Source organism: Aspergillus heteromorphus (assembly GCF_003184545.1).
Source record: "Aspergillus heteromorphus CBS 117.55 chromosome Unknown BO70scaffold_8, whole genome shotgun sequence".
Classification (NCBI taxonomy): Eukaryota; Fungi; Ascomycota; class Eurotiomycetes; order Eurotiales; family Aspergillaceae; genus Aspergillus; species Aspergillus heteromorphus.
In genome coordinates, this window is record NW_020290413.1 from 295,931 (window position 1) to 323,561 (window position 27,631).

General features: G+C 54.7%; 12 protein-coding genes across 12 annotated transcripts; 7 read left to right on the top strand and 5 right to left on the bottom strand.

Annotated features, from left to right (window-relative positions):
* The first annotated feature begins 615 nt into the window (after positions 1 to 615).
* On the top strand, positions 616 to 1,750 carry BO70DRAFT_360815 (YeeE/YedE family protein). The gene is made up of 2 exons (XM_025542881.1): positions 616 to 747; positions 813 to 1,750. Exons 1-2 carry the CDS (start codon positions 649 to 651, stop codon positions 1,509 to 1,511), a joined length of 798 nt encoding a protein of 265 aa, XP_025400552.1. The 5' UTR covers positions 616 to 648; the 3' UTR covers positions 1,512 to 1,750.
* Positions 1,572 to 3,077, bottom strand: BO70DRAFT_218942 (glutaminyl-peptide cyclotransferase family protein). Its single transcript, XM_025538709.1, has one exon. The coding sequence runs from the start codon at positions 2,950 to 2,952 to the stop codon at positions 1,753 to 1,755; it is 1,200 nt and encodes a 399-aa protein (XP_025400553.1). The 5' UTR covers positions 2,953 to 3,077; the 3' UTR covers positions 1,572 to 1,752.
* Positions 3,078 to 3,304: 227 nt separating this feature from the next.
* Positions 3,305 to 4,218, top strand: BO70DRAFT_288846 (uncharacterized protein; the record flags this gene model as incomplete). The annotated part of the gene is made up of 3 exons (XM_025539297.1): positions 3,305 to 3,524; positions 3,587 to 3,745; positions 3,800 to 4,218. 3 exons carry the CDS (start codon positions 3,305 to 3,307, stop codon positions 4,216 to 4,218), a joined length of 798 nt encoding a protein of 265 aa, XP_025400554.1.
* Positions 4,219 to 4,638: 420 nt separating this feature from the next.
* Positions 4,639 to 5,494, top strand: BO70DRAFT_351645 (putative histone h1.3.; the record flags this gene model as incomplete). Its single annotated transcript, XM_025541750.1, has 3 exons — positions 4,639 to 4,743; positions 4,798 to 5,156; positions 5,224 to 5,494. 3 exons carry the CDS (start codon positions 4,639 to 4,641, stop codon positions 5,492 to 5,494), a joined length of 735 nt encoding a protein of 244 aa, XP_025400555.1.
* A 503-nt stretch (positions 5,495 to 5,997) lies between these two features.
* Positions 5,998 to 10,214, bottom strand: BO70DRAFT_428081 (mismatch repair ATPase MSH6). Its single transcript, XM_025547940.1, has 5 exons — positions 9,854 to 10,214; positions 9,742 to 9,792; positions 9,500 to 9,665; positions 7,066 to 9,449; positions 5,998 to 6,990 (listed from the first exon to the last, which is right to left on the bottom strand). Exons 1-5 carry the CDS (start codon positions 10,190 to 10,192, stop codon positions 6,298 to 6,300), a joined length of 3,633 nt encoding a protein of 1,210 aa, XP_025400556.1. The 5' UTR covers positions 10,193 to 10,214; the 3' UTR covers positions 5,998 to 6,297.
* A 307-nt stretch (positions 10,215 to 10,521) lies between these two features.
* BO70DRAFT_428082 (tyrosine--tRNA ligase MSY1) lies at positions 10,522 to 14,405 on the bottom strand (the record flags this gene model as incomplete). Its single annotated transcript, XM_025547941.1, has 6 exons — positions 10,522 to 11,324; positions 11,374 to 11,719; positions 11,772 to 12,058; positions 12,110 to 12,263; positions 12,344 to 12,599; positions 14,141 to 14,405. 6 exons carry the CDS (start codon positions 14,403 to 14,405, stop codon positions 10,614 to 10,616), a joined length of 2,019 nt encoding a protein of 672 aa, XP_025400557.1. The 3' UTR covers positions 10,522 to 10,613.
* An 807-nt stretch (positions 14,406 to 15,212) lies between these two features.
* BO70DRAFT_395135 (uncharacterized protein) lies at positions 15,213 to 16,059 on the top strand (the record flags this gene model as incomplete). Its single annotated transcript, XM_025546516.1, has 4 exons — positions 15,213 to 15,309; positions 15,384 to 15,475; positions 15,551 to 15,818; positions 15,875 to 16,059. 4 exons carry the CDS (start codon positions 15,213 to 15,215, stop codon positions 16,057 to 16,059), a joined length of 642 nt encoding a protein of 213 aa, XP_025400558.1.
* A 993-nt stretch (positions 16,060 to 17,052) lies between these two features.
* On the top strand, positions 17,053 to 19,504 carry BO70DRAFT_333950 (aspartate--tRNA ligase MSD1). The gene is made up of 3 exons (XM_025540996.1): positions 17,053 to 17,321; positions 17,378 to 18,087; positions 18,139 to 19,504. The coding sequence occupies exons 1-3, from the start codon at positions 17,108 to 17,110 to the stop codon at positions 19,258 to 19,260; spliced, it is 2,046 nt and encodes a 681-aa protein (XP_025400559.1). The 5' UTR covers positions 17,053 to 17,107; the 3' UTR covers positions 19,261 to 19,504.
* cox10 (protoheme IX farnesyltransferase) lies at positions 19,457 to 21,296 on the bottom strand (the record flags this gene model as incomplete). The annotated part of the gene is made up of 3 exons (XM_025545816.1): positions 19,457 to 20,880; positions 20,913 to 21,134; positions 21,164 to 21,296. 3 exons carry the CDS (start codon positions 21,294 to 21,296, stop codon positions 19,718 to 19,720), a joined length of 1,518 nt encoding a protein of 505 aa, XP_025400560.1. The 3' UTR covers positions 19,457 to 19,717.
* Positions 21,297 to 21,482: 186 nt separating this feature from the next.
* Positions 21,483 to 22,598, top strand: BO70DRAFT_360821 (putative monosaccharide-P-dolichol utilization protein). The gene is made up of 2 exons (XM_025542882.1): positions 21,483 to 22,188; positions 22,245 to 22,598. The coding sequence occupies exons 1-2, from the start codon at positions 21,562 to 21,564 to the stop codon at positions 22,545 to 22,547; spliced, it is 930 nt and encodes a 309-aa protein (XP_025400561.1). The 5' UTR covers positions 21,483 to 21,561; the 3' UTR covers positions 22,548 to 22,598.
* Positions 22,251 to 23,679, bottom strand: med8 (RNA polymerase II mediator complex subunit MED8). The gene is made up of 2 exons (XM_025540997.1): positions 23,400 to 23,679; positions 22,251 to 23,325 (listed from the first exon to the last, which is right to left on the bottom strand). Exons 1-2 carry the CDS (start codon positions 23,522 to 23,524, stop codon positions 22,665 to 22,667), a joined length of 786 nt encoding a protein of 261 aa, XP_025400562.1. The 5' UTR covers positions 23,525 to 23,679; the 3' UTR covers positions 22,251 to 22,664.
* A 609-nt stretch (positions 23,680 to 24,288) lies between these two features.
* Positions 24,289 to 26,082, top strand: BO70DRAFT_423149 (beta-glucosidase; the record flags this gene model as incomplete). Its single annotated transcript, XM_025547590.1, has 3 exons — positions 24,289 to 25,278; positions 25,333 to 25,976; positions 26,013 to 26,082. 3 exons carry the CDS (start codon positions 24,289 to 24,291, stop codon positions 26,080 to 26,082), a joined length of 1,704 nt encoding a protein of 567 aa, XP_025400563.1.
* Between the last annotated feature and the right edge of the window lie 1,549 nt (positions 26,083 to 27,631).

Genomic DNA, 27,631 nt, shown 5'->3' on the forward strand with positions numbered 1-27,631 from the left:
GTAGGTGGGTAGGTATCTAATTCTATGGGGGTAAAGGTATGTGTGTATGTATGTATGGATGTAGTATGTATGGTATTGGTGAGTGGTGAGTGAATGAATGCTGGCTCCCCCGGGGATAAGATGGGGCTATGGGGTGGTGGTCCCCGAAAGTGGTCTGCCCACTTCACTCCCCGGTAGGTACGTAAGTACGTGGGAGGTACGCAGTGGGCAACGCTGTTCATTTTTGCGTGTTGGCCTGGCCTGAGTGAATCTGTCCCTACTTACCTACCTGATTCCAGGATCTTTGTTCTTGTCTTTCTCTTCTCTTCCCTTCTTTCTTTCACCCAGACGGTGTGGCTGTTGTCGTGGCTATGGCTTCTTCAGAGCTGTATCATTGAATTCGTACTTTTTTCTTCTTCTCCTTTTCTTTTTAAACACTAGAGAAAGAAAAAAAAAAAAAAAAAAAACAAGTCTGCGGCTATGTTTACGCCTATCCATACTTCCTTAGGGGCATTGCTGCTTTACCAGGCCTCCTCGGGTTTACTCCTGCATAATGGCTCCGTCTTGGGGATTTCCTCGCTGCTGTCCGGCGTGGTCTTCCAACCCGGTCGGGAGAATGTCTCTCTCATCGCGGGATTGGTATCCAGCGTTGTCCCGGTTGCCGTTTTCATGCCCTCCTTGATCCCATCGTACCCGCCAGCGCCGAGCTCCTGGATTTCACTAGTATCCACTCTGGGTACCGGCTTTATGCTGGGTTGGGGAACGAAGGTAGACCCTTTCTCCTCTCTCGGAAATTATTTCCGGCCTTAACGATTCTAACATCCCGAATTTAGAACGGTCGAGGTTGCACGTCAGGCCACATGCTCTGTGGCGTTTCCCGGTTGTCGCCGCGCTCGTTTATCGCCACGGCCATCTTCTTCACAACTGCGTTACTCACGGCGAATTTTGCTTCGAATATCCCGCCTTGTGCGGATGGTGTCCCGTGCTACCAGCCCGTTTACCCCGCGACGGGGGACCTCAGGTTCATGGTCGCCACTATGGTTCTTTCGTTTGTGACAAATTGCCTGGTTGTACCTCGAGCGCTGGATCGATCTGAGCGATCACGAACGATATTTGCGTATCTGGCGGGAGTGGAATTCGGCCTGGGTCTGCTGTTCTCTGGAATGGCCGATCCGGTCAAGGTGCTGAGGTTCTTTGCTTTCCTCACCGATCCCTCGCGCTTCGATCCGTCGCTGGCGCTCGTTCTGTTCTTTGGGATCGGTCCATCCGTGGTAAGCTATGTAACGAAGAACCCGGGGCAGAAGACAAATAAAGACGTGGAACAATCCAAGCCGACCCTCGCGGACCAATGGAAACTTCCCACTGCTACTGTAGCTGACATTGACTGGCGCTTTGTAACGGGTGCAGTGACCTTTGGTCTTGCTTGGGGATTACGGGGCGTGTGCCCTGGCCCGGCGATCCTGCGCACAGTATTGCAACCAGCTTGGGGGTTGGCACATATGGCTGGCTTCATGCTTGGGAATTGGGTGTAATTTATTCTTTGGGTGTGTTCGATCAGATTTCCGTTCATAAGTATTAGAATTTCGAGAAGCGTTGTCGAGAAGCGAAACTGCTCAAGAACAAGGCTGGACCACCAAAGCCCTCGTTTAAAAGCTATGCAGACGCATCACGTATCAGCGCAGCCCGTGGCAGATACCCAGGGTACATGTATTTAGGGAGAAATGCATGGCTGCAATAGCCATGTCAAACATTGATGGTGGTTGAAGATGGCGCTTACAATTCAGTATGATCCTGATGACCATCAGAGCGCTTGCTGTTCTCATGGTCCTGATCCCCGGAGTCCCTCTGCTTGGACATGGGCATGAAGCCTTCTAGCTCCATCCACTCCGCAGCGAACGCTGTAACCAATAAGCTCCAGTCTTCCACAGTCGCCAGATCCAAATGTTCGCCGTCATCCTCCATGCGATGCCAGACATCCGGAAAGCCACGAGGGCCAGCATCGATGATGTGAAGGATCTCTACCCCACGCCTCATAAAGGGAATGTGGTCATCTTCAATGCTGCTGAACATATTCACCTCATGCTCATTTTTCGAGGCGTGTGGAAACCACAGCGGTGAATTGGCTGCAGATTTGTACTGGTTTAGACGTCGGAGACGACGCTCCAAATTCGCCATCCTCTTGTAGGCCCAGTGCGTAGTTGGGAAAAAGGACTGGATTGTTGGGTTCTTGGCCCCGAGTAGATCCAGTAAGACAAAGAGGGAAATTGAGGAAAGAGGGGTCTTGTAGACCGACATGGCGGGGTTGACATCTCCGTCCCACTGCTCTGCAAGGGAGCGAGCACCGTAGAGTGAATCTGTCTCACTCCAGGTCTTGAATGCTTCTTCACCGTCTAGTAACATGATCTGAATGCCCTTTTGCTCATCCAGAGGATTGGTCTGACCTTGTACCCGCATGTCATCCCACTTCTTTGTCAGAGCTGCATCAATGCTTCTTACGGCGTGCAGAATCATCGCGCATGGTGCTGCGCTGTCAATAGCGCCAATAAACCCCTCCGGCTCGTATTTACTATCATAATGCGCGGTAAGAGTGAGCCTTCCCACGTCACCTGTCGCCGCCCACGGAGGGTCCCGAGACGCGATCAAGTTGACAAATGGCACCTCCTTGCCTTTCGAAACGGGGGTTTTTGACGTGGAATTCTGAAACTCCAGTTTCCAGTCGGGGAGCGAATTGCGAAAGAAGTCCACGAAGTGGTTTAGAACCGCAGTCGACCCGGGGGTGCCGGGAACACGGGGCCGCAAGATCGGGGCCAGGAGGGCACCGGTATGAATATCGAAGTCATCGTTCGGGCGAGGGAGGGATTTCAGGGTCTCGTCCGAGATCGCTTGGTAGGCTGTGGCTGGAGAGAGAACGAGGAGCAGGGCAAGGTACACGGAGAGTATAGGGGCCAGAAGGCCACGGTAACCCGGATACATGGCGGTTGCAGGGCAGGGGTCAACAAGCCTGCATTGTACGCACCTCGAACCGCACGCGAGATGCCTGAGATGAAGGTGAAACCAAGACGAAGCGAGGAGCAACGGCCGACGGGTGATGATCGAAGTGAAAGGAGTGTCAAAGGACAGTCGCGAGGCCTCGACCGGGCGCAAGTTGGGCAAACCCCGACCGCCAAGCCCGGTCACGTTGCGGAGCGGAGAACCGCCGCTTCTCCGAAAAATGCAGCTTCCGTCTGCTGTTCAACTTCCAACCCCCATTCGGGCCCACTCGATCATTCAACTTGCGCAAAAGGAGTATCCTCAGTAAGGCAGAATGTCTTGCGGACCGACCATGATGAGGCCTGTGATCCTGTTGCAGGCGCAATTGCGCACCGCGCTTCCCCGGAGCGTGCGGAGAGACCTCAACAACAGGTTGTTTACTCGATTGAAGACTACCCAAAGCCCTATGCAGCAATCGAAGAGCGAAGTCCCCTTTATCAAGCGGAAAGAGCATGTTGCGCCTCGGAATCCACAGCCCTCCGCCACCGCGCATGCGAAAGCGACGTTCCGAAGAGGTATCACGGTCTGATAATCTTCTGGATTGGGATAGCAGCTAATGCGGAGTCGGAACTTGTAGGGCCACCGGAAAAGATCCTCATCTACCATGCCGGGACAGGCAGGACGGTCATATTGGGAGCATTGAAGATCACCACGGTCTTCCTCGTCGGGGCGTCTTGCCTGATTCTTGCCCCTGCTTTCGCAATCGACGAATATCCCTGGTATTGGGCTCCAGCTAGTGAGTGCCTCATCCGCGGCTCTTTTCAAGGATATCCACTTACCGATGGCACAGTCTCCGCGGCTAGCACGATCCCCATGATATTTGTGATGTACACGTCTGCTCCGTTCGTCAACTTCATTCATATCGCGCTACCGGTCTTCGCCCGCCGCTCGCGCGAAACAGCCCTCGAGTACGCCAAGAACCTGCCGCCCACGGCCACCCTATATATAAACACTATGAAGGTGACGACGGTTCCCAAGCTCACAGAAGTGCGGCTGGGTGATCTGGTCGCAAGCAAATCTCTTTTGCGGCCCGTCAGCTTTGCCAACAAAAACCCGGTTCCTCGTCCATGGTGGAAAGGACGGACTCTGAGTCAGTTTTACGCTGCTGGCAAAAGCCACCAGGGAAAACAGGCGTCAGGCTTCTTCCCTGAAGTGTGGGAGCATGTGTACAAGCAGATCCAGAGTAATGGACAATTGAAGAAACATTGAAGTGGAGCCCATTCCTCTGCAGTCTGTTGAAAGAGTACCACGGAAATCTTAACGAAAGCCTGAACTTGTGTTCTCTATTCCCTGGCGCGGTGTTACACCGCGCAGCACGCAGGTACACTGGTACCAATTTTCTTTGAACATTCACTTTTCTATCGTCCAGACAACTGCCCACAACTTCGGCTTGCTTCACTTTCCCCTCAAGTCACATTGCCTGCATTCCTTGTGCAGCCTCTCCCTGCACTCACTCCCACTGGCCATAAATTTTCATGCACACTCCTGGCTTCTCTCTCTCCTCTTAGCATCTACACCTCCTTCTACCTGGTTTCTTCTTTCTCGATCACACCCTCCCTAGGTCTTTCATCCATCTACCTATATCCTGCTTTTCCAACAGGCCAGTTACTCAAAACAACGCCAAAAGAAATGTCTGCCCCAAAAGGCAACAAGCCTGAAGGTCTTATGGGGCTTTCAGTGTCCGAGGGAAGAGTACTCCTCCTAGGCATCCTTTGCATGGATGATTCGGGGAAGGTACGTACACCAGCAGTGCTCACAGACGCGTCATTCCACTCACCGCCACTGCAGATGGACTACGATAAGCTGGCCGTGAAGGGCGGTTACAAGAATTCTGCCTCTGCGAGCACTTTGTATCGAAACGCTAAGCGCAAGTTCGTCGAAGTGACCTCTGAAAATCAGGACGGTGCTGTCTCCGGTGCTGCCTTCGGTGCTACTTCGGGCGATGCCTCGGGTGCTGCCTCGACTCCGGCCGCCACTCCCAAGAAGACCCCCACCAAGCGCAAGGGCAAGGCCGTTGCCACTGCCGAAGGTAGCACCGCGACCCCGGATGCTGCCCCTGGCACCGCTGAGGCTGAGCCCAAGCCCAAGCGTCAGCGCAAGGCCCCCACCCCTAAGAAGGCATCCAAGGCCGAAAAGGTCGAGCAGAAGTATGTGTTATACCGTTTAAATCTTTCCGAAAATGGAACCCGCACTAACTATCTCCAATCCATGTAGCAATGACACTGCTATGAAAGACGCCCCCAGCCCTCTCCAGGATAAGAATGTTGTTAAGACCGAGCTCCAGACCAAGAAGGAGGATTCTAACGACCATGGTATCAAGAAAGAGGAGGCCGTCCAAAATGAGGATGGCTCGACCCCCGACAACAATGCCGTCAAGAAGGCGGACGGCGCATCGTCTTCTGATGACGAGCTCATGAGCGTGGATCAGCTCGACGCGCAGTTCCACGCCATGGAGGACACCCAGGACGGCGACGAAATGAAGTAGATCGCTTCAATTGCATCACTTGGTCCATTTGGTGATGCTTACCTGGTGTTCTTGGGGCGTTAGGTTCATGGTTTATTTCTCTCTCACCCTGCTTTCTTTCGGTGCTATTTTGCTCTTTTTTTCCCCGTTTGGTTTTTTCCCCTTGCCATCCGAGTTGAGCAGGGTGGCGTACTCGGTCGGCCTTGGGCTTTATCTATGGAGATGGAAAACGCAGTCTATCATTGGACAGGCGAGAAATGGATCCAAGATGGGGCTTTCTTTACTGGACTTTTGCTTTTGTATTTACTCGAAAAATGCGCCGCTACATAAAGTAAAGACGTGTTTTACCGTAGACCGGGTTGAGAACTCGGTGATCGATAGAAATGAGTACTAGTAGGTTGAGGCTATTCACTCGGAAGACCAAGTGCAAAGCAAGTACAGAGTAAATATGAGCAAACAGTACACACACAAAGAAACTACCCTCATTACTCAGTCCTCAAGTTGACAACAAAGATCATATATCCCGGAAAGTGTAGAAATCTGACTTGATCTAGATACTAGTTGCCAGTGCCCGACAATAAGTCTCACTTTTCAAACAAACAACAAATCCCTCGACTCTTAACTCCGAACAGGATCCCATCGCACAGATACAGAAAGATGACAGAGAGCATGCAGACAGAGAAGCAAGCAAGTTAAGCAAGTAAGCTGGCAGGCAGGCAGACAGGCAGACAGGCAGACAGAGCCACATCTATCTAGCACGATGAACAACCACCCCAGCAGAACAGCAAGCCACCCCACCCCCACACCTCTTAGGTAAACACCGCTCACAAAGCCTCGATGGCCTTCATCAAAACATCCAAGCTCCGATCGCTCACCTCCTGATCCTCGCCCGGGGTCGCGTCCTTCAACGCCCAAGCAACATCACTCCACCACCCCATACCCACCAACCCCCCGCCACCCTTCCTGCGCTCCAGACTCTCCTTCAACCGACTCGTATGCTCCCACTGCTTGGCCGCGACCTCCGCCCTTTCAATCACCTTATCCGGGATCCCGCACATCGCCGCACAATGCATCCCGAAACTGCCCTCGGCGACGCCGTGCTCGAGCTTATACAGGAAGGTGACGCGGCGCTCCGCGTCGTCGACGTGGATGCGCATCCGCTTCGGGGCGATCTCGGGGTGGTGCTCGAATTCCGCCGCCAGGGAGTGGTAGTGCGTGGCGAAGAAGCCGAGGGCGCCGATGTGTGTGGCTACGTGGTGGAGGACGGCTTGCGCGACGGCCACGCCGTCGTACGAGCTGGTGCCGCGGCCTAGTTCGTCGAGGATGACGAGGGAGCGGGGGGTCGCTTCGGACAGGATCTTTTTGGTTTCGGAGAGTTCGACGAAGAAGGTCGATTGCGCGGCGAAGATGTTGTCGTTTGCGCCGAGGCGCGACATGATTCGGTCCACTGGGGTGAGGCGGGCGGATTGGCACGGGAGGTAGCAGCCGATTTGGGCCATGATTACGGCGACGCAGGTCTGGGAGGTGAGGTTAGTGGGGGGTAAAAGGGTGGGGGGGGGAAGGGAAGGGAAGGGAACAGGGGAGTGGCATACCATTCGGAGGACGGTGGACTTTCCGGCCGCGTTGGCTCCTGTGAGGAGGTCGATGTTGGGGCGAGAGCCTCCGAGTTGAATGTCGTTAGGGATGAAGTCGCCGACAGAGGAGACGAGGCATGGATGGCGTAGCTCCTCGAATTCGAGCACACTTCGCTCACTGTCTACGAACTCGGGGCGGCAGCTGGGTTGGCCCAGAGAGGACGAGGCCTTGGCCAGACTGATCAGACAGTCGAGCTGCGAGACAATGCGGACGGCGGCGAGCCAGATGGCGTAGTTCTCGTCAAATCGTGCATAGAATCGGCCGGCGACTTCCTTGACGATCTGGCTGTGCGTTTCCTGCGCTTCCTGCAGCTGGCGGATGAGAGTCCGCAGCTCCTTGAAGTAGTAGCGCTTGACTTGTTTGGTGGCGGACATTTGGTCCCAGTCCTTCGGGATGTTCTTAACCTTGATCGGTACCTCGAGCTGGTAGATTTCTTTGCCGTTGTCCTTGTAGATGATGGCGGATGAGCCAAGCTCGCGGCGCACGCGCTTGAGGAGGCTCTCGAGGTCTCGGTGGATCTGTTCGATGTGTTCTTGGGAGCTATCGAAGTCTTCTTCGACGCCTGGCTTCGGCACCAGGATGCCGTTGTCTCTCGCTTTCGAGCGATCGAAGGCGGTCTTCCAGTATTCGAGCTGTTCGTTCAGATCAGGCATCGCGTTGATCAACTGTCCGATAACACCTTCCCCTGAACCACTGTCCTTGAGAAGGCTCATCGTGTATTCAATCTGCTCGAAACCTTCAAGCACGCGCAAAAAGTCCTGTGCTTTGCAGTTAGCAGCGTGAATCCGCGAGATGAGACGCTCCAGGTCAGGCATCTTGATCAGCTGAGAGGAGAACTGATCCCTGACACTCGGATCAGCGTTGAGGGCATCCACAGCATCCAAGCGAGCGTTGATCTTCTTCGCATCCACAAGCGGGTGGCAGACCCATTGCTTGAACATTCGCTTGCCGAAAGGCGTGATGCAGCGGTTTAAGAGTTGGAACAACGTGCCATCGGAGCCACCGTCGAAAGAGTTCGCGAAGATTTCCATGTTGATCAGTGTTTGACCGTCCAACACCAGGCTGGAGGCCTTCTTGATAGGATCATACGCAGAGAAATTGCCAATCGTTATCAAGTCACGCTCGATCTTCAGAACTCGGAGATACTGCACCAAGGCTCCAAATGCCGACATGACCAACTCTTGGTCACGAGCTTGTCTGAGCACTTCAGGCCAGGCTTGCAAGTTGTCCCCATCCTCGCTGACGAAATACTCACTAGCGTCAAGTTCTTTGACAGTGATGTCAGCTTCCCAGAATTCCTTCCTGGGCTTGAGATAGTTCCAGATTGTGGTGGGGCCTGTGTTGTTTTTCAAGATGCGCAAAGTCTTCTGGGAGACTGCAGACTTCTCCAAGAGAAGCTCCTGCGGCCGAGTCTGCGCGACGAACGTTTCAAACTTGGTCATATCAACATCATCCACAAATTCTGACAGAAAGAATTGGCCCGTTGCCGTGTCAACAAACGCAAGACCGAAAGCAGGGTGGTCATCGATAAGAGCCTCCTTTATGGCAACGCAGAAGGTAGACATATCATCCTGGAGCATAGAGCCCTCGACGAGAGTGCCAGCAGTAAGAACGCAGGCCAGTTCTCTCCTGATGACTTTGTCTTCTTTAGCGTTCCCCTTCTTGCCCTCTCGCTCGCGCATTTCCTTCCCCAGAGCAGATTCAGCTTGGTCGACCCGGGCGATCTTGTACCCCTTTGCCACGAATTGATTGGCCCAGTGATCCAAGCTCATCTCGGGCACACCGACCATGCGCATGTTGACACGATCGGTCAGTTTCAGATCAAAGAGCTGGTGACCGATCGTGGCATCATTTTCGTAGAGTTCGTAGAACTTGCCCTTCTTGAAGAAAACAACGGTATCCCAAAACTTCTGCTTGATCTCCCAGTATTGTTTCTCGAAGGGGGAGAACTTAGACCAAGCCAAGGGGGGGATGTATAGTGTACGAGGGTCATGATCAGGATGGCCGATGGGATGTCCGTCGATGTCCCGGATATTCGCAAGCCACGCGTATCGCGCCTCTGGTTCGGTAACATGCGCCTTCTGCTTCGTGTTACTTGATCGCTTGGGGGTAACGGGCGCAGTGCGCGGTTGACGGGCGTCAGCGTTTTCTGGATCATATGTCCATTTCAGAGCTGTACCGCCCGCAGACGCGTCTGGGATGTCCATGTCCAAGTCTTCCTCTGTTGACACTGGCGGCAAAGACGACGATTTGCTCTTCGGCTTGGGTGGTGGGCGCTTGCGCTTGTTGGTTGGTTTCACATCGTCCTCCGACTCGTCCGCGACAATAAAATCGTCCATGTCTGAAAGATGTCAACACTGGACCTCTCGCGTTACTGGGTCGAACACTGACCGTAATCGGAGAATTCATCTTCTCCGCCACCATCCTTGAACTCCTCCTCACTGTCTGGAGACATCTTCCGTCGTTTATTCCTGCCGTTCCGTCCCGGACGGAAAATCTCTTCGTCGTCATCTTCGCCTTCGGAATCGGACTCGGCGTAGCTGACCTGCTTTTTGGCCTTGTGGGAAATAGACAGTCAGTATCAATTGCCTGCAAGCTCGAACGAAAAGAGTTGTGACGGATGGTCTGCGTACCCGACGCGACGGAGATGCGGTCTTCATCTCGGACTTCCCATTCGGACTCTCCTACGGTTAAATCCCATTAGACGCATGTCGCGACAAGCCTGTCCTGCAGCCAGAGCCGTACCTGTGTGTTATCGCCCTGGTCCTCCTCTTCAGGCACCACCAGGTCGCTACTGGGCACCGGTGGCAGGTCTTGCTTGAACCTGGGAACACTCTTTTTCCTTTCCGGTTTCACCGCGCCTTTGACACTTCCTCCGCGCAGCTCCGAGGCCCTCTCTGCTGGCGACGACACAGGCTCTGCTTTCCGAGCGCTGGACGGAGTCGACGGGGATGATTTCTGGAAGAACCCCAGGATCGATTTCTGGTTCTTCATGTTCTGCGCGCTGGAGGTGGAGCGTTTCAGGGCCGCGGAGGGAGGCGTCGCGGTCGTGGGCGAAGAAGCGGCGGGGGCGCCTCTCGCCATTCTGAATTATAATTGCTAAGAATAGGTGCGTGAATGCCAATTATACCATGCTTTATACGCGAATGGGAGGGGAACGGGGTGAAAGCATCGGATGACTGGGGTGAAGGGGTATAGATGGGATGGAGTGTTTGGCTGGGGGCAAACGGGTCGGACAGGTCGGCGGGCGGCACGCGTCGACGCGTTGAGTGGTTTGGCCGCCGCCCTCGAGACTCGATACATCACCCCGTGTGGTCGCCAGGCACGGTTAAGCAACCACCAAAGATTTCTTATCTTATGGATACGTTTCTATGAGGACTGCACTGTTCTAATCGTTTGTATACAGTCAAGGTATATCTACAGAGCTCTAAAATTACAATGAGTGGTATATGCACCAACGCCAAGCCGCTGCTTCGATCCGCGTAGATTGAAGGAAGAAATGCGCTCACTTCTCTTGACCCTTCAACTCCTCCCATCCGGGTGCAGTCATTCCAGCCTTCGTGAACTCTTCGTCACTGATAATCTTCACCACCTTGAACTTCCACTTGCCAACCTTCAGGAGCATCAGGTTTCCATCGACAATGAAGCTCTCGGTCTTGTCCGCCGGCCATGGCCTCACGGGCGTAAATGATAGCTCGTCAGACATGGGACCAGTATCTCCGGGGCGGCTTCCGACATGGGCACCGTTGTTTATAATCACGCGATGGCCTTCACCCTTGGAAGACACTAGTCCAGCTGACCAAAACACTTTGTTAAACGGCTGGTTCACGACCAGGGAACGGGGAAGCGTAACTTGGGGAGACGGCATGTTTTGAAAGTTGGTCTGGGGAGCATGAACGTTCCCAGACGCAGGATTCTCGAAACCTGCCAGTTGTGGTGGAATTTTGGCATTGGGCTTGGGGGTTCGGGGTAGGGGAGTTGGCTCTGCGGTCGATGACCTTGGACGGAATAACTGGCGATGTTGGACGATGACAGCATCTGCCTCCGGTTTGCCATGGATAAGCTCGACGAACTCCGCAGCAAGAGCATGCTGGGCCACCCGCTTGGACGGATCTTTGTTCTGCTCCTCCATGAGTCTCGCGATCTCGGGCAGAGGTAAGAAGGTGAACATCTTCAGGTACTTCTCAACGACGTCATCGGGGGTTCGAACGAAGAACTGCCATGCGTTAGGGCCGTGCTCTGCTTCTAAATGTCTGCTCGCATACCTGGTACAATTCGAACGTAGATGTCAAGTCCTTGTCAAGCCAGATCGCATTGCCAGCGGACTTCCCGAATTTCTCTCCAGACGGGGCAGTGAGCAACGGGGTGGTGAGCCCAATGGGCTTGTCTAGGTCGTTTTCCAATGCGTCCCGTTCCTGCTCCTGGGCGGCGTGTCTGCTAATATTCTTGACTGCGTCCATGCCGAAGAGGATATTCCCGTACTGGTCAGAGCCTCCCACCTGGACCTGGGCGCCTTTCCTGAAGAGGATCCACCAGTCCCAAGCTTGCATAAGCGGGTAGCAGAACTCGGAAAAGGACATGCCATCGCCTTTTGCCAACCGGGTTTTAACGCTGTACTTTCATGAGTAAACTCTCACGGTCTCGGGGATGGGTGGAGTCTTACGTGTCTCTGCCCAGCATGGGGCCCAGTCGCACATGAACTCCCAAATCTCGAATCACTTCCATCAACGGTGTGGTATTCCACCATGTGTTGTTGTTGACCAGCGAGCGCTTCCAGGCCCATTCTCTCTTATAACCATGCCTGTCGCCGTACTTCTGAATGCTCGCCCCCAGCTTTTTGAGTTGCATGTGCATGCTCGCCATGTTCGCTTTCCGGATGGAAGAGTGGACCTTCTCTCTGCCTTTCAGTCGTCCGGTCGGATCCCCGACTCGAGAAGTAGCACCACCAAGCTGTCCTCCATTAGCCGGGCTCTTCTATGCATGGTCCATAAGCCTACTAACCAAGAAATAGACGGGTAACCCCCAAACATAACCCCAAGCCAAAACCATGAACGGCAGCATGTGGCCGACATGCAAAGAAGGGGCGGTCGGGTCAACACCAGCATAGAGACCAGCCCTTTTCTCCGTGAAAACACGGTCCAACAACTCGCGCTCACTACAGAAAATAGATGCGATAACACATTAGCCCTCATTAATCATCCTCCGGAGAATACCGATCTGCCCGGAGCAACTCACCCAACTACATCGTGTAGTAATCCTCTCTCCTCCAGATGTTGTGCGAAGTGAGTCCTCTTCCCAGCCTTGATCTCCTGCGCCCGTTTAGCCCACTCGTCCTTGGCTTCCTTGGTTCTCTTCAAGTGGTTTTGAGAGATGTATCGCTTCTGGTCCGGCACGATTGAGCCGAGCAAAGATCTGGGCGTGGGCCGAATTCCGCTCGCTCGCGAGAGACTTGTCCGCAGCACTGCTGCCGTGCGCGCATAGGTACGGACGGCTGGTCGAGACGTAGAGAAAGCGGGGGGGTTGTGGAGGAGTGCCGTGCGAGGCAGGGCGGCGGAGTGTAGCCTCATGGTGGAATCGATCAATCGCAGGAAGCGACCGACTGACCAGGAGAATCGCGTGGAGATCTTGGATCGCCTCCAAAATAATCGCCGCCGATAAGAACTTCTTCTCCGACGGAGGATCGTTGACCCGGGCCTTATCCAGGCATGGTCACGTGTTGCCGTATACAGTGACACCCCTCCCCGCTCACCCACTCCATCATTCTTCACCCAATCTTCCCAGGTATACTCTTGGTCTGAAGTGTCCCATTCAGCCAATATCTGATGATGCCCTGGCTTATGCTAGTCAATACTACCTTGAGACATGAGGATTGTCTCACGCTTGGCTATACTCAAGATATATAGTAGTCCTCTCCGCGGGGGTTCTATGGCTTGAAAAACACTACCCAATCTGCTGATGACCAAGTTACTACTGGTCTCCTTTCAATAAATATACGCAGCCACCGTCTCAACGACAAAGACCATATCTGCAATCGGCTACGGCAATCCGGGTTTTTCGTCGACCCCGCACGATCCTCCCAAGACTAGCGGCTTCGTCCAAAAATGCGGGGAAGGTAGCTCGGCGTCAACCATCGGTGCCAATAAGACAAGCTGCTACATGCCACGTGGAATAGTATTGTGAGTGCCAAGCACTAGAGTACCGACTCGCCTGAGCTTGCCTGAGATTTTTATCTCCAAAATGCCAGGTCTCTAGAGTATCCTTGGGCACCATAGCTCTTCCGCTTCCAGTCATGCCACAACACATGCGACAGACCCAGCGAGTCCCACAAATATACATACCTTGTGCGCGGTGGAAAAGTAAATGCTCCAAGAAAATACCTTGCGAAGAATGCATACGGCGGGCGAGATACTGCGGCTTGCAAGAGGGAGGTTGTTAAGGTGCAGGGGAAGGTCACCATGTGAGACTGCCTTAACTTCGAGACCTTGTGACTGGTGCAACTTCCGCGAGTAGATAATGTAACTTGACCAAATCTGCATAGCACGATTGACGAAGACGACCCCGTTGAAAATATTGAGTCTGGACCGAGTCTTCTAAGGGAAAACATGAGTCTGAAGACTCGTATCAGGCAGCTGGAATCGGTCATCATACGACCGGAGTTGTTAAGGCTGGAGACGGACATATTCAAGCTGTCTCCATCTGTAGGGAAGTCTCAGGTCTCCGACAAAGAATTGACCGACTTCAAAAGTCTGCCATTTGGGCTTTTGGTGGAATCATCTCAAGATTCTGGAGGGCCTGGTCACCAGCGGGACGACTACTCTCTACTGATACTGCCCGCTCGAGACAGGAGCGAGACTATCATGCAGTTCTCCTTAAGCCAGTTTGAATGGGCTCATTGTGCCTTTCTAGCATGATTGCTTTTGGAATAACCTCATTTATAACCGATCGGAAAGACCAATAGATCATTCCTGGATGGTTATATATCTCAGTGTGCTGGCGTAAGTTGCTGAGTTGTTGAAAATAATCCAAACTCACGTATCGGCAGGTTGGCGTGTACTTTATGAGTGATGATGATGTCCGCCATTCCAACTTCTTTCAAGGATTCTAGCCAGGTCAGAGCTTGGTTCTGGTACTCGCTGGCGCGCTCTTTGCTGAGAACACCCTTAATGACAGTGTAGCCTTCGTGGAAGAAGTCATCCCGAAAGTCACCGTAGTGAGTCTGTTGCTTGTCGGTAGACTGGAGTTTGTCTGGTGTAGAGAAAGTAGCAGTCTTAGGGACGGCGATACGCGAGGGGGCCATGACTGGGATTCTTGAATTGATTTTTAAATTAAAATTCGTAAGTGTTTATATAGATATATCATCAATGGGAAAGTTATTTGGGGTGTGGGATCTAAAAAGACGAGTCCTTTGGGGCTAGAGACCCATCGCTCTTTTATGACTATTACTCTATCTCATGCCAGGATATCACATCCAAACCCACCCACTGGGAAAATCACGGCCGAATTCCACTCTCCCGAACAGAACAAGCCGATCCAACTCCTGAACGCTGGATCTCTGAAATGTGAAGTGATCAGCTGCTCTCATAGAATTCCCCAAACTCGCCCGAGCTTGGCCGAGGGGATGTATTGCCCACCAAAGAATTTCAAACGACGGCTGATGTCCACAAGCCGATGGTACAGTAGTCAGAAACGAGTAAAGAGCCGAGCAAAGGTGTCGTGGAAAATATCCTGTCCCGTGCGATGCATGAAGGGCAGCATCTGACAGAGTTCAAAAGAAGCCCAACAACCGCCCATTGCTGGATTCGCCAACCATACTATGCAAAATGATTCTCCTGTGCCAATTGAAACTCGCCCTATTGAAAAGCCCTCTGCGGGAAGAAACAACTATCAGCAGTTTGGATTTCGTGAGGAAGTCCTACCCAGAGGCTGGAGCAAGGATGGTTCACGTCCCTTGCTGTGCGAGATCCACGCATCGCACGATGTTCCGATCCAAGTTCGCGATGGCTGCACCCTATACTGCGACATATACCGGCCCGTGGAATTTTTCCGAGCTGTGTCTGCCATTCTGGCATGAAGCTCTTTCGGAAAGAAGTTCAATAGCATCACCATGTTGAAGGCACTTCCCTGGGATCTTGGGATTCCTGAAGGGACATTGAGCGGTCTGGAGAAATTTGGGAGAAGTCTGAAGGGCTCGATCCAGCCGAGTTCGTGCCTCGCGGGTTCGTGCCTTGCGGATTCGCCATTATTAACGTGGACGCTCGCCGGTCTGGTAATTCAGATGGCACGGTGGGCATCATGGGAACCCAGGAAGCCGAGGAGGGATATGATGTGATTGAGGCCATCGCCAAAATGCCCTGGTGCAGTGGCAATGTCGGACTTGCAGGCAACTCGCATTTGGCCTTTATTCAGTGGTTTATCGCTGCGTTATAACCACCGTCACTCAAGGCGATCGCTCCCTGGGAGGCATGCAATGATCTGTACTGGGAACAATTTGTCCGTGGACGCGTCTTTGACGCAGGCTTGTTTGACTTCATCATCGACCACAATATCCAGGGCCATGGGGGAATCGAGGACTTCCATGAGATGTATCGACGATACTCAACTGCTGATAGGCTGTACTGGAAGGATAAACGACCGGTTCTCGGCCAGATCAGCATTTCAGCCTATATCACGGCCTCTTACGCAAGTTTCGTGCACACCATGGGATCTCTGCGTGGATGGCTGCAGATTTCACCGGCCGAGAAGTGGCTGCGTCTGTGTTCCTGGCAGGAATTGCCGCTGAGCTGGCATCCTTCTTTGCCCACTACCTGAACGGTGCCAACAATGGATGGGAGCAGACCCCCAGGGTACGGACCACGATTTTGCGATTCAATCAAGACCCGCTATACAATGTCGTCGGGGAAGATTATCCAATCTCACGCACCGAGTACCGCAAGATGGGCTATGGGGGTTGAGTATCAGCCTGGGGAGAGTGTGCGGGTGGAGGTTCATGGGAACAGCCCACTACAGCGGGGGGAGTCAAGGCAGATGGCGAATTTCAGAAGTTGGCATCACATGGAACACACGTGCTCCATTTAGGGGGAGAATAACCGTCGCCTGTTGTCTTGCCGTTTGCTTGACGAGGTGACCGTGGATATAGAATATATCCGAATATCCCTGTCCATTGATAGGTAAACAATGTGCTGTAGCTAGTAGTCAAGAGCCAAAAAGAGTTACAACAATGCCAGTAGACTTGAGAAGTCGTCAAACCAAACAATGTGAATACAATATACCATCGCAAGACAACATTGCCAGGAATAGATCAAATGAGAAGAGACTCAGGTAGTGTGCAAGATGACGAGATACAAGATGCAAGGAGACATCCTACAGCGTAGTAAGGTCCAAAAGATTCCAAAAGAAATGTGATATTAACTAAATAATCCGAACAGTCGAAAAATTGGTCCTTGGCCATGTGGAGAGCTCAATCATAGGTGCCTGCACCATAAGAGTCATCCCGCACAGCTACTCCAGGGTATACACCACCAAGTAATGTGAATCAGAGATGCCGTCATCGCGTCCGTAAGTAACAAGGTGGGTGTGCCGAACGCCTTATTCATCCTCTCTCCATCCGTTGCCCAGCAGCCCTTAAGCCCCGAGGGGAGAGCCAACTGGGCTCCAGGAGGAGAGACGGGTCATATAGAACACGCTAGGCTTTCATCATCTGGGGAGAGGTTAGCAGGAGGGAACAGCCAGATCGGAAGCCAAGGTAGCACTCACTTTAAGAAAACTTGGAAGGATGAAGAGAGGAGGAGACGAGGGACCCGCCGATTTGCGTTTTATTTTCCGTGTGGACGCGCTAGACCGCGTTGGGTAGGCGGGGAGTGCCGTTTCTGCCGGTGTCTGCCGCCCGGGCAGATCGAGAGCGCATCGTTCCATTCGCGTTCAATGATCCAAGACACTGGCGATATCCACACGAGTGTCAATTCGGTGCTTGTGTGCTTATTGGCTCTGATTAGGGTCAAGATGTTCCCGGCTAGGGCGGCGCGATACACCCCTCACCTTCGCGCCAGCTTCGTCGAGATCTCCAACTACTTCCGCGGCAGACAGATCGGCCGGGCTTCGGGGTTGCAGGCTCACAGCTTTCCTGTTCGGCAATTCCATGGCTCTCGTTCCCTACACGACCTGGCGTCTGAGACGGTAACGCCCTCGCAGCATCTGGAAAGATACAAGAACTCCGGTCCGTCACCTTGATCCATCAATCGCCACAGCATTCTAACATCCAACCTCCTCTAGTGGAATTCCTTCGACCGACGCATCATGACTTCGACAGCTTCGTCGCCGAGGCCTCCAGCGGCCAACAGGTCATCCTCCAAGGGTACCTGGGTACTCGTCGAGAGCTTTCCAGCAAGCTTGCATTCGTCCGCCTGACGGAGCCGACCATGAAACGCAGCGTGCAGCTAGTCTCGACCCTCAAGGGCGGAGCGTTTTCCGAACTCAGGAATATGAGAGCAAACAGCCCGGTGGTTGTGCGCGGGACCGTCAAAGCCAAGGACGCAAGGAACGAGCAAATGCGGAAGGAGGATCCGTGGGAGATTTCTGTGGAAGAGGTTCAGCTCCTGAACGATTTCCCGAACGACATCGTCATGACCCGGGACCATGTCCACCCACCGAAGCACCGGCACCTACAACTACGATCTAGCGACGAGCTGCGCGATGCTCTTCGGTTCCGCGCCGATGTTCGCAATGCCTGTCGCGAAGAGTTGGAACGGTGCCGACCGGGCTTCGTCGAGATTGAGACACCCATTTTGTTCAAGTCCACTCCGGAAGGAGCTCGCGAATTCCTAGTACCATCTCGGAAGCAGGGCCATGCCTACGCTCTACCCCAAAGCCCGCAGCAGTACAAGCAGATTCTTATGGCCGGTGGAATAGCGAGATACTTCCAATTCGCGCGCTGCTTCCGGGACGAAGACCTCCGCGCGGACAGACAGCCGGAGTTTACTCAGGTAGGATCACATCCAAAGCATATAGGCCCACCCGCTCATCAACTCGTCTAGCTGGATCTGGAGATGTCTTTCGCCACTGGCGAGGATGTCATGGAGGCCGTTGAAGGTGTGATCCGCCGTGTTTGGTCCACCCGGCAAGAATTGCAGAGCCCCCCTTCAGACGCATTCACCAGGATGACATACGAGGACGCCATGGCCCGGTACGGATCCGACAAGCCAGACACCCGATACAGGATGGAAATCTCCCGCATCGGCCACCTTCTTCCAGTTGACCTTGTCCAAAAGATCACCCCCCTGACCGATCCAACCGTCGAAGTACTCAAACTCGAAGGCAACGACAACGACCCAGCCGCCACCTCGCAGTTCATCTCCCAATTCCTTGACTCCGCCGACGGCGCGCCCTTCAACAACAACCCCGACGGCGGCCCAGGCATCTTTGTCTACGACGTCAAGAAACCCCTCAACGGCCTGCAAGCCTTCGGCTTCGAAGCCGCCGAATACCTCGAAGAAGTCCTCAACCCTGAGCACGGCGACCTCATCGTCCTGCAAGCGCGACCCCAAGGCCCTCTAACCGGCGGCTCAACCCCACTCGGCAACCTGCGCCGCGCTCTGCACTCCGCAGCCGTGGCCTCGGGCTTCAAGCCCGCCCCAACGGGCTTCGAGTTCCTCTGGATCGTCGACTTCCCTCTATTCTCTCCCTCCACGACCTCCGAGCCCGGCCAAGGCGGTACCGCCGGCTTCGCCTCGACCCACCACCCCTTCACGGCGCCCAAGACCGCCGCGGACGTCGACCTCCTCCTCACGGACCCCACCCAAGCCATCGCCGACCACTACGACCTGGTCGTCAACGGCGTCGAGCTCGGCGGCGGCAGCCGTCGTATCCACAGCGCCGCCGTCCAGGAACTCATCTTCCGCGACGTGCTGAAGATGCCCGACGAGCGGGTCGCCGATTTCGCCCACCTCCTCGATGCCCTGCGGGCCGGCTGTCCGCCGCACGCGGGCTTCGCGTTGGGATTCGATCGTCTCGTCGCTATGTTGCTGGGCAAGGAGACCGTTCGCGACGTCATTGCGTTCCCCAAGATCGGGAAGCTGGGCGAAGATCCCATGGTGGGTGCGCCGAGTCCGATTAGTGAGGAGGCGGCGAGTTTGTATGGTATTTCGTTCAAGAAGTGATACAGGCATCGCCGCTTGAATCTTGTATATCATGACCGACCTAGGTGGGGTATGTGGGGACGAGTGACGACTCTCTTCTCTTGTAGATTCTGTGGATGAAACCTGTGCTATATTATAGATCGCTTGAAATATAGCTAGCTACCTATGCACCATCTTACTTAGAAACGATAGTTCACCTAGCAACAAACACACAAGAACGGCGATTCATTCAACTTCAACACAGACATATCTACACCAAAGATGTTACAGACACGAGAAGAAAAGAGAAGAAAGTTAAAAAGAAAAGGAAAAGAGAAGAAAAAACAAAAGATCATAGCTGCTGTTATACAAACGCCTCCCAACAACCAAACGGGAATCTAATACATCAATATAAGCTATAGATAACTTTGGGGGATCACCGCCCCGCTTATTTTTCCAGATTTTAAGATGTTTTTTTTTTTCTCTCTAGTGGCGAGGATCACGTCGCACGGGTCACTAGGGAACTAGGGGACCGCGAGGGGGTCTGTTCGTCTTCCTCGTCGTCGATATACACGTACTCGTCCTCGGGATCATCGGGCTGGCCGAAGATATTGCGCCAGACGCCGTCCCAAAGACCCTTCTTGGTGACGAGGCCACCGACTAATAGGACGGGCAGTTGCCAGATACTGGCCCAGAAGAGGCCGCGGGCGGTGCCGTTGGCGCCCTGGTGCTTCCAGAACTGGAAAGCCTCCTTGACGAGCCAGGCGTTGGCGACGGAGCTGCTAACCAGGAAGCCGTGGCCGACGACCCCGATCCACCAGAGGCCGATGGAGACGGGGAACATCAGGAAGGAGTAGCGCAGGGCGACGCGGGCGTTGAGGGCGGGGTTCTTCCAGCACAGCATCTGATAGCCGGCGCGCTTGTACTCGTCCTTGATCAGGTGGGACAGGGCATTGAAGTGGGGGAACTGCCAGGCGAAGAGGATCCCGCCCAGCAGCCACCCGCCGATGCTGTTCTCGCTGAAGAGCATGTCCCGCCAGTTGTCGTGGCCGGTGGTGGCAGTTTGGCCGGCGGCCGCGACCCAGCCCATCAGCGGCGGGATTCCGCCGACGATGGCGCCCACCCAGGTGTTGATGACGTGGATGCGCTTGAGGGGGGTGTAGACGAAGCCGTACAGGATGATGTTGGCGGCGGAGAGGGCTGTCACGGTGGGGTTCGTGCCGAAGTAGAGGAGGCTAAGGCCGGAGACGGCGGTTGCGATGGCGAAGAGGACGGCGGCGCGGCGGGAGAGGAGGCCGCGGACGAGGGGCCGGTTGCGCGTGCGCGACATGAGGGCGTCGTATTTCGGTTCCAGGATCATGTTGATCGTGTTGGCGCTGCAGCAGGAGAGGAAGGTGCCCGCGGTGAGGTACAGGAAGGTTAGGGTTGAGGTGGACAGGGTCGGCAGCGGAGTCATGGACGGGTCAAGTGTCAGGAGGGAGGAGATCGGGTACATTCCATAGGCGGAGGTCGTGCTGAGGACGATCAGGACTGAGAGACGCGGCTTGCAGAGGGCGAGGAAGGCGGCCATATTGCGGCGGAGGGAGGAGGTGGGCAGGGCGGAGGAGATGGCCGACAGCTGCGCCGAGGCATCGGGGGGAGAACATTCTCGGGGGCGGTATTCTGGGCAGCCACCTCCGCCTCTTCCTTTAGACGTTTCCTCCGGCGATGAGGGAGCTCTGGTTGCGTGGACTCTGGAGCGGCTGTGGGGGTGTTGACCTGATGGTCTGATGGCGGTTGGTGGGGAGTGTCGGATTTGGAGGAGGCATTGTTGGCTGAGAGCGAGGAGAAGAAGCCATTCTTGCGCGGAGAGACATCTTCAGTGCGATTGGCCGAGAAATAAGTCTTGTTCAGAGTGGACTGAGCCGATTGACCGTCTGCAATGCCCGAATGAGTCCGCGAGGACGAGATGAAGGTGCGGAGAGCGGCGGCGGCGGGGGGCGGGGGGGATGGCTTCGACGCAGAAGACATTGGGAGCATATCCTGCTGGGATCGCCGGGCGATCCTATCCTCCGCAACGAGGACCGGAGGAGACTCATGGTGGGAGTCGCGCGGGATGGGGAGGGGATCATGAGGCAGCTGGAGAAGCTCAGCTCGCGGGTTGGCGGAGATGAAGCCGCACGCGAAGAAAAGACGCGGCGGGCGGCAGCAACCACTTGCGCAGTCCCGGGGAAGCATTTGTTGGCAGGAATCATTCATTATTCACGCATCTTTCCAGCGTCACTGTCTTTCTGGCTCGCGCTCCCTCCCAGCCTTCCTTCTGGTCCTCTTGCTTGACCCCCACGGCTCTCCTCACCTGCCAACATGGATGCCATCCAGAAGACTATTATCGATCCCCTCCAGCCCTTGCTCCGTCCTGTGGTTTCGGCAGTCCCTGAACCGGTTCACGATGCGATCGTCTCGCTGATCGGCCCGTCCTGCCACAACGCCCTCGTGGTCGACCTGGATGTCAGCAAGGACCCCGCCTGCACCTCCCTGGCCATCTCCAAGGCCCTGGGCATTGCGATTGTCGGTGCCAGTGCCATCGTCAAGGTGCCCCAGATCCTGAAGCTCATCAGCTCTCGCTCGTCCGCCGGTGTGTCGTTTGTGTCGTACGCTCTCGAGACGGCCAGTCTTCTCATCACGCTTTCGTACAGCGTGCGCAACCGGTTCCCCTTCAGCACCTTTGGTGAAACGGCGTTGATTGCGGTGCAAGATGTGGTGGTCGGTGTGCTGGTGTTGACTTTTGCGGACCGGTCCACTGCGGCCGCGGCGTTCATTGCCGTCGTGGCTGCCAGTGTGTACGCACTGCTGTTTGACCAGACTCTGGTGGATGGACAGACCATGGCTCTGCTGCAGGCTGGAGCTGGAGCTTTGGGCGTGGCGAGCAAGGCCCCGCAGATCTACACCATCTGGCGCGAGGGCGGCACTGGTCAGCTGAGTGCTTTTGCGGTATGTGCAGACATGACAGAGGTTATGCATTTGGATACTAATTTAGCCTTGATTAGGTCTTTAACTACCTCGCCGGCTCCCTCTCCCGTATCTTCACAACCCTTCAGGAGGTGGACGACAAGCTGATTCTGTATGGATTCATCGCCGGTTTCTCTCTCAACTTGATCCTGGCCACCCAGATGCTGTACTACTGGAACAGCCCGACCAAGTCGCAGAAGTCGAAGAAGTCAGAGAAGTCTCAGAAGAAGGCGAAGCCCGTTGCGGCCGCGACCCCCGCGAAGGCACCGGCGACCGCCACCAGCTCGAGCGCGTCTCCCAAGCCATCAGGCAAGACGCCCACCACCCGGCGACGGGGCTAGGTGCTTTGTTTTCTGCCTCATTCTTCCATAGCACTTTTAATCTAGATTGTTCCGTCCAAACTCTTCTTTCCATGGTAAATCAACACACACACACACACACACACACACACACATTCATCACCTTTGACCTGGCAACACTCCCGTAGTCATGAACCTCAAGAGCTCATCCAAAGGCACCACCGGCGCAACGATCTCCGTAGCCGCCGCCCCAGCGCCCGAATGGGCCGTCCCTGTCGCCGTCGAGGCCGTAATGTCAAACTCCAGCCCAGCCCCGGCATTCGAGCGTCTCCTGACCCCCACAATCTCCATCTCATCCGCCTCCCCCTCCCCTTCCTCACTGTCGTCATCATCGTCCTCGTCATCCTCATCCTCATCATCCTCCAACACCCTCCTCAGCCCCGTCACCACATTCTGCACCCCCTTCTCCCGCTCCTCCAACGTAAAGTTTCCACCCCAGTTCCGCCGTCTCGCCTCCTGGTTGGCCTCCACGGGCGCCCAATCCCACAGCTCGGCGAGCAGATCGTCCCCCAATCCGGCCCCCAGTGCCGAGTCTGCGGTGCCTGTGCGGCGCCCCCGCGCGACCCAATCTTCCACCCGGGGATCGAGCTTGGTGCGCAGTACCTGCTCCAGCGCGACGTTGTTGGCGGGGATGCGCGACGGGTAGGAGGCGTCCGGGTAGGCGACGATGTTGGAGAGCAGGTCGCGGTTATCAGAGAGGTGGTCGGAGATGGTGAGGAGGTTGTTGGAGATGATGGTTGCTTGGGACTGGAGGGAGGTCCTGGGTAGATCTGTGGGTTAGTGGTGATTGGGACAGGGGAATTGGGTCACCAGGATTGGGTGCTGGGGAGGTACCATGAGGGAAGAGGGTCGCTTTGGTTGAGACTGGTGATGAGGGAGGCCAGGGAGTGGGTGAGTTGGATGAGGCGTTGGCGGGACTGTTCGAGGGTTTTGATCTGGTCTTGGCTGAGGGAGGTCATTTTGCTGCGTGGGGGGCGTGGGGATTGTGATTGTGGTGGAGGATGTTGTACTGTGTTGGGTTGGATTTGGTTGGAGCGTTGGAGATGTGAGGAGAAAGAGACACGGGTGCCTGAGGTGTCGTGTGGAGCCGAGCCGGTAAGGCAGACACGAGCATACGATCCGATCCTCGATCCTCTAGTTACTCTACTCTACATCTATCTACACTCCAACACTCCAACCCCCAGGGCTCTGATTTCGGCCAGACTGGGTGTGCTTTACTCCGATGTGGTGTTATATCCAGAGGACAGTTCCACTCAGATGAGAAGAATACCGCCTTTTGACTTTGTCTGTTGGACTATATACTCCAGGATGTTGAGAAAGTCGAGTCGGCATCACCATCCTCACCTTCTGCCGAACAACTAATCCTCTTAACTTACTCTATCTACAGTACTCAGCATACACCCTGTTGGTGGAATGCCCCACCCATCAGCTGAATGCGCCAATTGACCCAGATTGACGTCAAATCGTGGGGGATCGTCTCTCCACTCGGTTCCTCCACATGAGACCCTGCACCACCATGTGCAGAATTTCCCCGCAAATACGAGGATTACTGGTTGAGGGGCATCTACTTGGCAGTATCCGGCTCTTGTTATGGCTTTTGCTGGCGGATTACCCAGAACAATGCCGCATTACTATGCCGAAGGGGTGGATGAATGAGACTATATAAAGCCCATGCCCGGGGTCAATAGATGGGCTGTTGCACGGGTAAACAGGGGGCTCGAAGATGATACTCCTCAGTCGTCTAATCGTTCTGGGTCTAGCCGGTGGCCATTCTGCGTGGGCATCACCAGTAACTCACGAATCTCAAGCAACAACCACAGCTGAGGTTAGCCACTCCTACAGCTCGTTCAGCTACACCCAGGTCACCTCGACTCGGTATGCGACAGGACTCAGTGCCCCTCTGTCATTTGCGACGCCATTCGCACCGGCGTTGCGTCAAGCATCCACTCTTCTCCCCAGCAATGTGACTTACACGACATACTCTCTGCAGTCCAGCCCGACTCCAGACGGGCAGTACGGACAGAGTGCGTATGCTGCCTTGTGGGCCAATCTGTCCTGCACAGATGCCCCTCCTTTTACAACGACGATCACCCCAAGCGCAGTTCCTTCCAGCGAACTGGTTTACCCCCCGAACCTATACAACCTCGTCGACAATGCCACGCTGAAGCTCCCCCCAGACTTCATCTGGGGCGTCGCAGCCAGCGCATGGCAGATCGAAGGGGGCCTGCAGCTCGACGGCCGTGGTCCGTCTGTTCTGGACACCATCGGAGCGATCCAAAGCAACGACAATGCCTCAGATGCAAACATCGCTGACATGGGCTACTTCATGTACAAGGAAGACATTGCCCGGCTGGCCGCCATCGGGGTCCCACACCTCTCCTTCAGCATCTCCTGGCCGCGCATCGTCCCCTTCGGCGCCGCCGGCTCGCCCATCAACACCCCAGGATTACAACACTACGACGATGTCATCAACACCTGCCTCGAGTACGGAATCACCCCCATTGTGACCCTCAACCACGGTGACTTCCCAATTAACCAGGCCAGCGACACATCCACCCTCCCCGAGAACTTCCTCTACTTCGCGAAGCAAGTAATGGCCCGATACGCAGACCGGGTTCCATACTGGGTGACCTTCAACGAGGCCAACATTGGCGTAGGCGAAGTCTTCACGTCGTGGAACGACCTCACCAACGTGCTGACGGCACACGCCGCCGTCTACCGCTAGTACAAGGACGAGCTGCACGGCACCGGCAAAATAACAATGAAGTTTGCCAACAACCTCGCCGTCCCCCTCAACCCCTCCAACGCCAGCCACGTCGATGCCGCCCTGCGCTATCAGGACTTCATCCTCGGCATCATGGGCAACCCCCTCTTCCTGGGTCAACAATACCCCACCTCCGCCCTGGACACCCCCAACCTCAACCTCACCGCACTGACCGAGACCCAAATTTTCGACGTCCACGGCACGATCGACTTCTGGGCCTTCGACCCATACGTGGCCCAATTCGCGTCCCCACCTCCGGTGGGCATCTCTGCCTGCGCCGCCAACCAATCCAACCCGACGTGGCCCTACTGCGCATCCACCTCCATGATCCAAGCAGACGGGTGGCTCATGGGCGACATGTCCAACGTCTACTCGTCCATCGCCCCGCAGTACGTCCGCCAACAGCTCGGCTACGTATGGAACACGTTCCGGCCGCGCGCGATCCTGATCTGCGAGTTCGGGTTCAATCCCTTCGCCGACTCACTGGGCGCCGGCGACGCCCAGCGCCTGGATCTCGAGCGCACGCTCTACTACCAGGACTTCCTGCAGGAGGTGCTGAAGGCCATCCACGAGGACGGGGTCAATGTCATTGGTGCGCTGGCGTGGAGCTACCTCGATAACAATGAGTTTGGGAGCTACGCGAACCAGTATGGTATGCAGAGCGTGAATCGCACTGATGGGAGTTATAGGAGACGGTATAAGAGGAGTTTGTTTGAGTATGTGGGGTTTTTTCATGATCATATTCAGAATTGAGTTGATATGAGATTGGGTCTTTGGGTTGAGATTGAGGTTTGGATTTCGAATAGAGGGGGGGATAATATATGGGTGTCGAGAGGATTGTAGACTGGTTGTGGATGCTATAAATAGGATAAGATGCATACTAGTCATATAGACCTGTGATGGTCTAACAGGATGTCTACTAGTACCTAGTAGGTAGATAGTTACAGCTTCAAGTTCCCCATGATGGAATGTCCCACCCCACCTCGATGCCCTACTAACACAGACCCAGCTCAACACAGGGACACAAAGCTATAGTGATAGTAGTAACACTCACTTCAAAGAACCCATCCCACCACCCCAAACCAATCCCACAGTGTTCCATACATTTAAACAATGCCAGCGCCTACCCTATAGATACTACCAGATAGTCATCTACTATAACCGCCCCCACCCATCACAGCCACAACCACAACCCCAACCCCAACCCCAATCCTCCACCTACCCACCCACATACCCCCTCCTCTACCATCTCAAGTAAATATATAGACAGATAGATAAACACCCCCCAGCATCCATTCCCCCTTTCCCTCTCCCCAAAACGGAGCCCAACAACCAGATACATACATACATAGATAGTATACACCCCCGCCAAGACCGACCCTAACCCCTTGGCACATGTGCCCCCCCCCCCTCCCCCCTCCTCCCCCAATCCAATCCCGTCTCCCACAAGCCCTCCAACCGGGCTGCTCATCCCCGTTTCCGTGGTTATTTTTAGCGGGCACGCGCCGGGATATCCCTCCATCCATCCATCCATCTATCTCTCTCATTTATGGTAAATTGGGGAGGGGATTGGTGGGGTCTTGTTGGTGGAGGTGGACGATAACACGGGCACATACACATGGTCTTGTACAGCGGGGTATTTATTGGTTGGAGTTGGGAGTTGGTAGCTGGGAGCTGAAGAAGCTGCTGGACCCTGATCCTCACCCTGATCCTGATCCTGATCCTGATCCTGCAGACAGCTCAGTCTCGCGGCTACTATTCGTATTCGTCTCCTGTGGACCTCTTTCCCTCTTGTTCTACTATCATATATAACTAGTAGGGGGTGGGGGTGGGGGTGTAGCCGGTATAAAGCCATCAATTCGGGTCTTTTTTTTCTTTTCTTTTTTCCTCTCCCTCTCCCTCGGTCTCTTCGTTTTGGTTCGCATCTGTCGCTTCCTTTTTTTCTCTCTCCATCCCTCCTTCTCCCCCCACCCCCCTCTCTGTGTGTCTGTGTCTGTGTGTGTGTGTGTGTGTGTCTGCATCTGTTTACACAGTTTGCAATTAGACCGAGGGGCTTTTTTTTTTTTTTCTATTATACTATCATATTATCTTATGGTTATATTATCGTGTACTTTACTGACACTCGCACTTCTACTTCTACTCGAATGATGGATGATGAATGGATGGATGGATGGATGATGAATGGATGGATGATGGATGGATGGATGGATAGAAGGTATGCTGCTGCTGCTGCTGATGATGATGACCAGATAGGACTGGCCTGGCCTGGCCTGGCCTGGGCTGCACTGGACTATCCAATCCA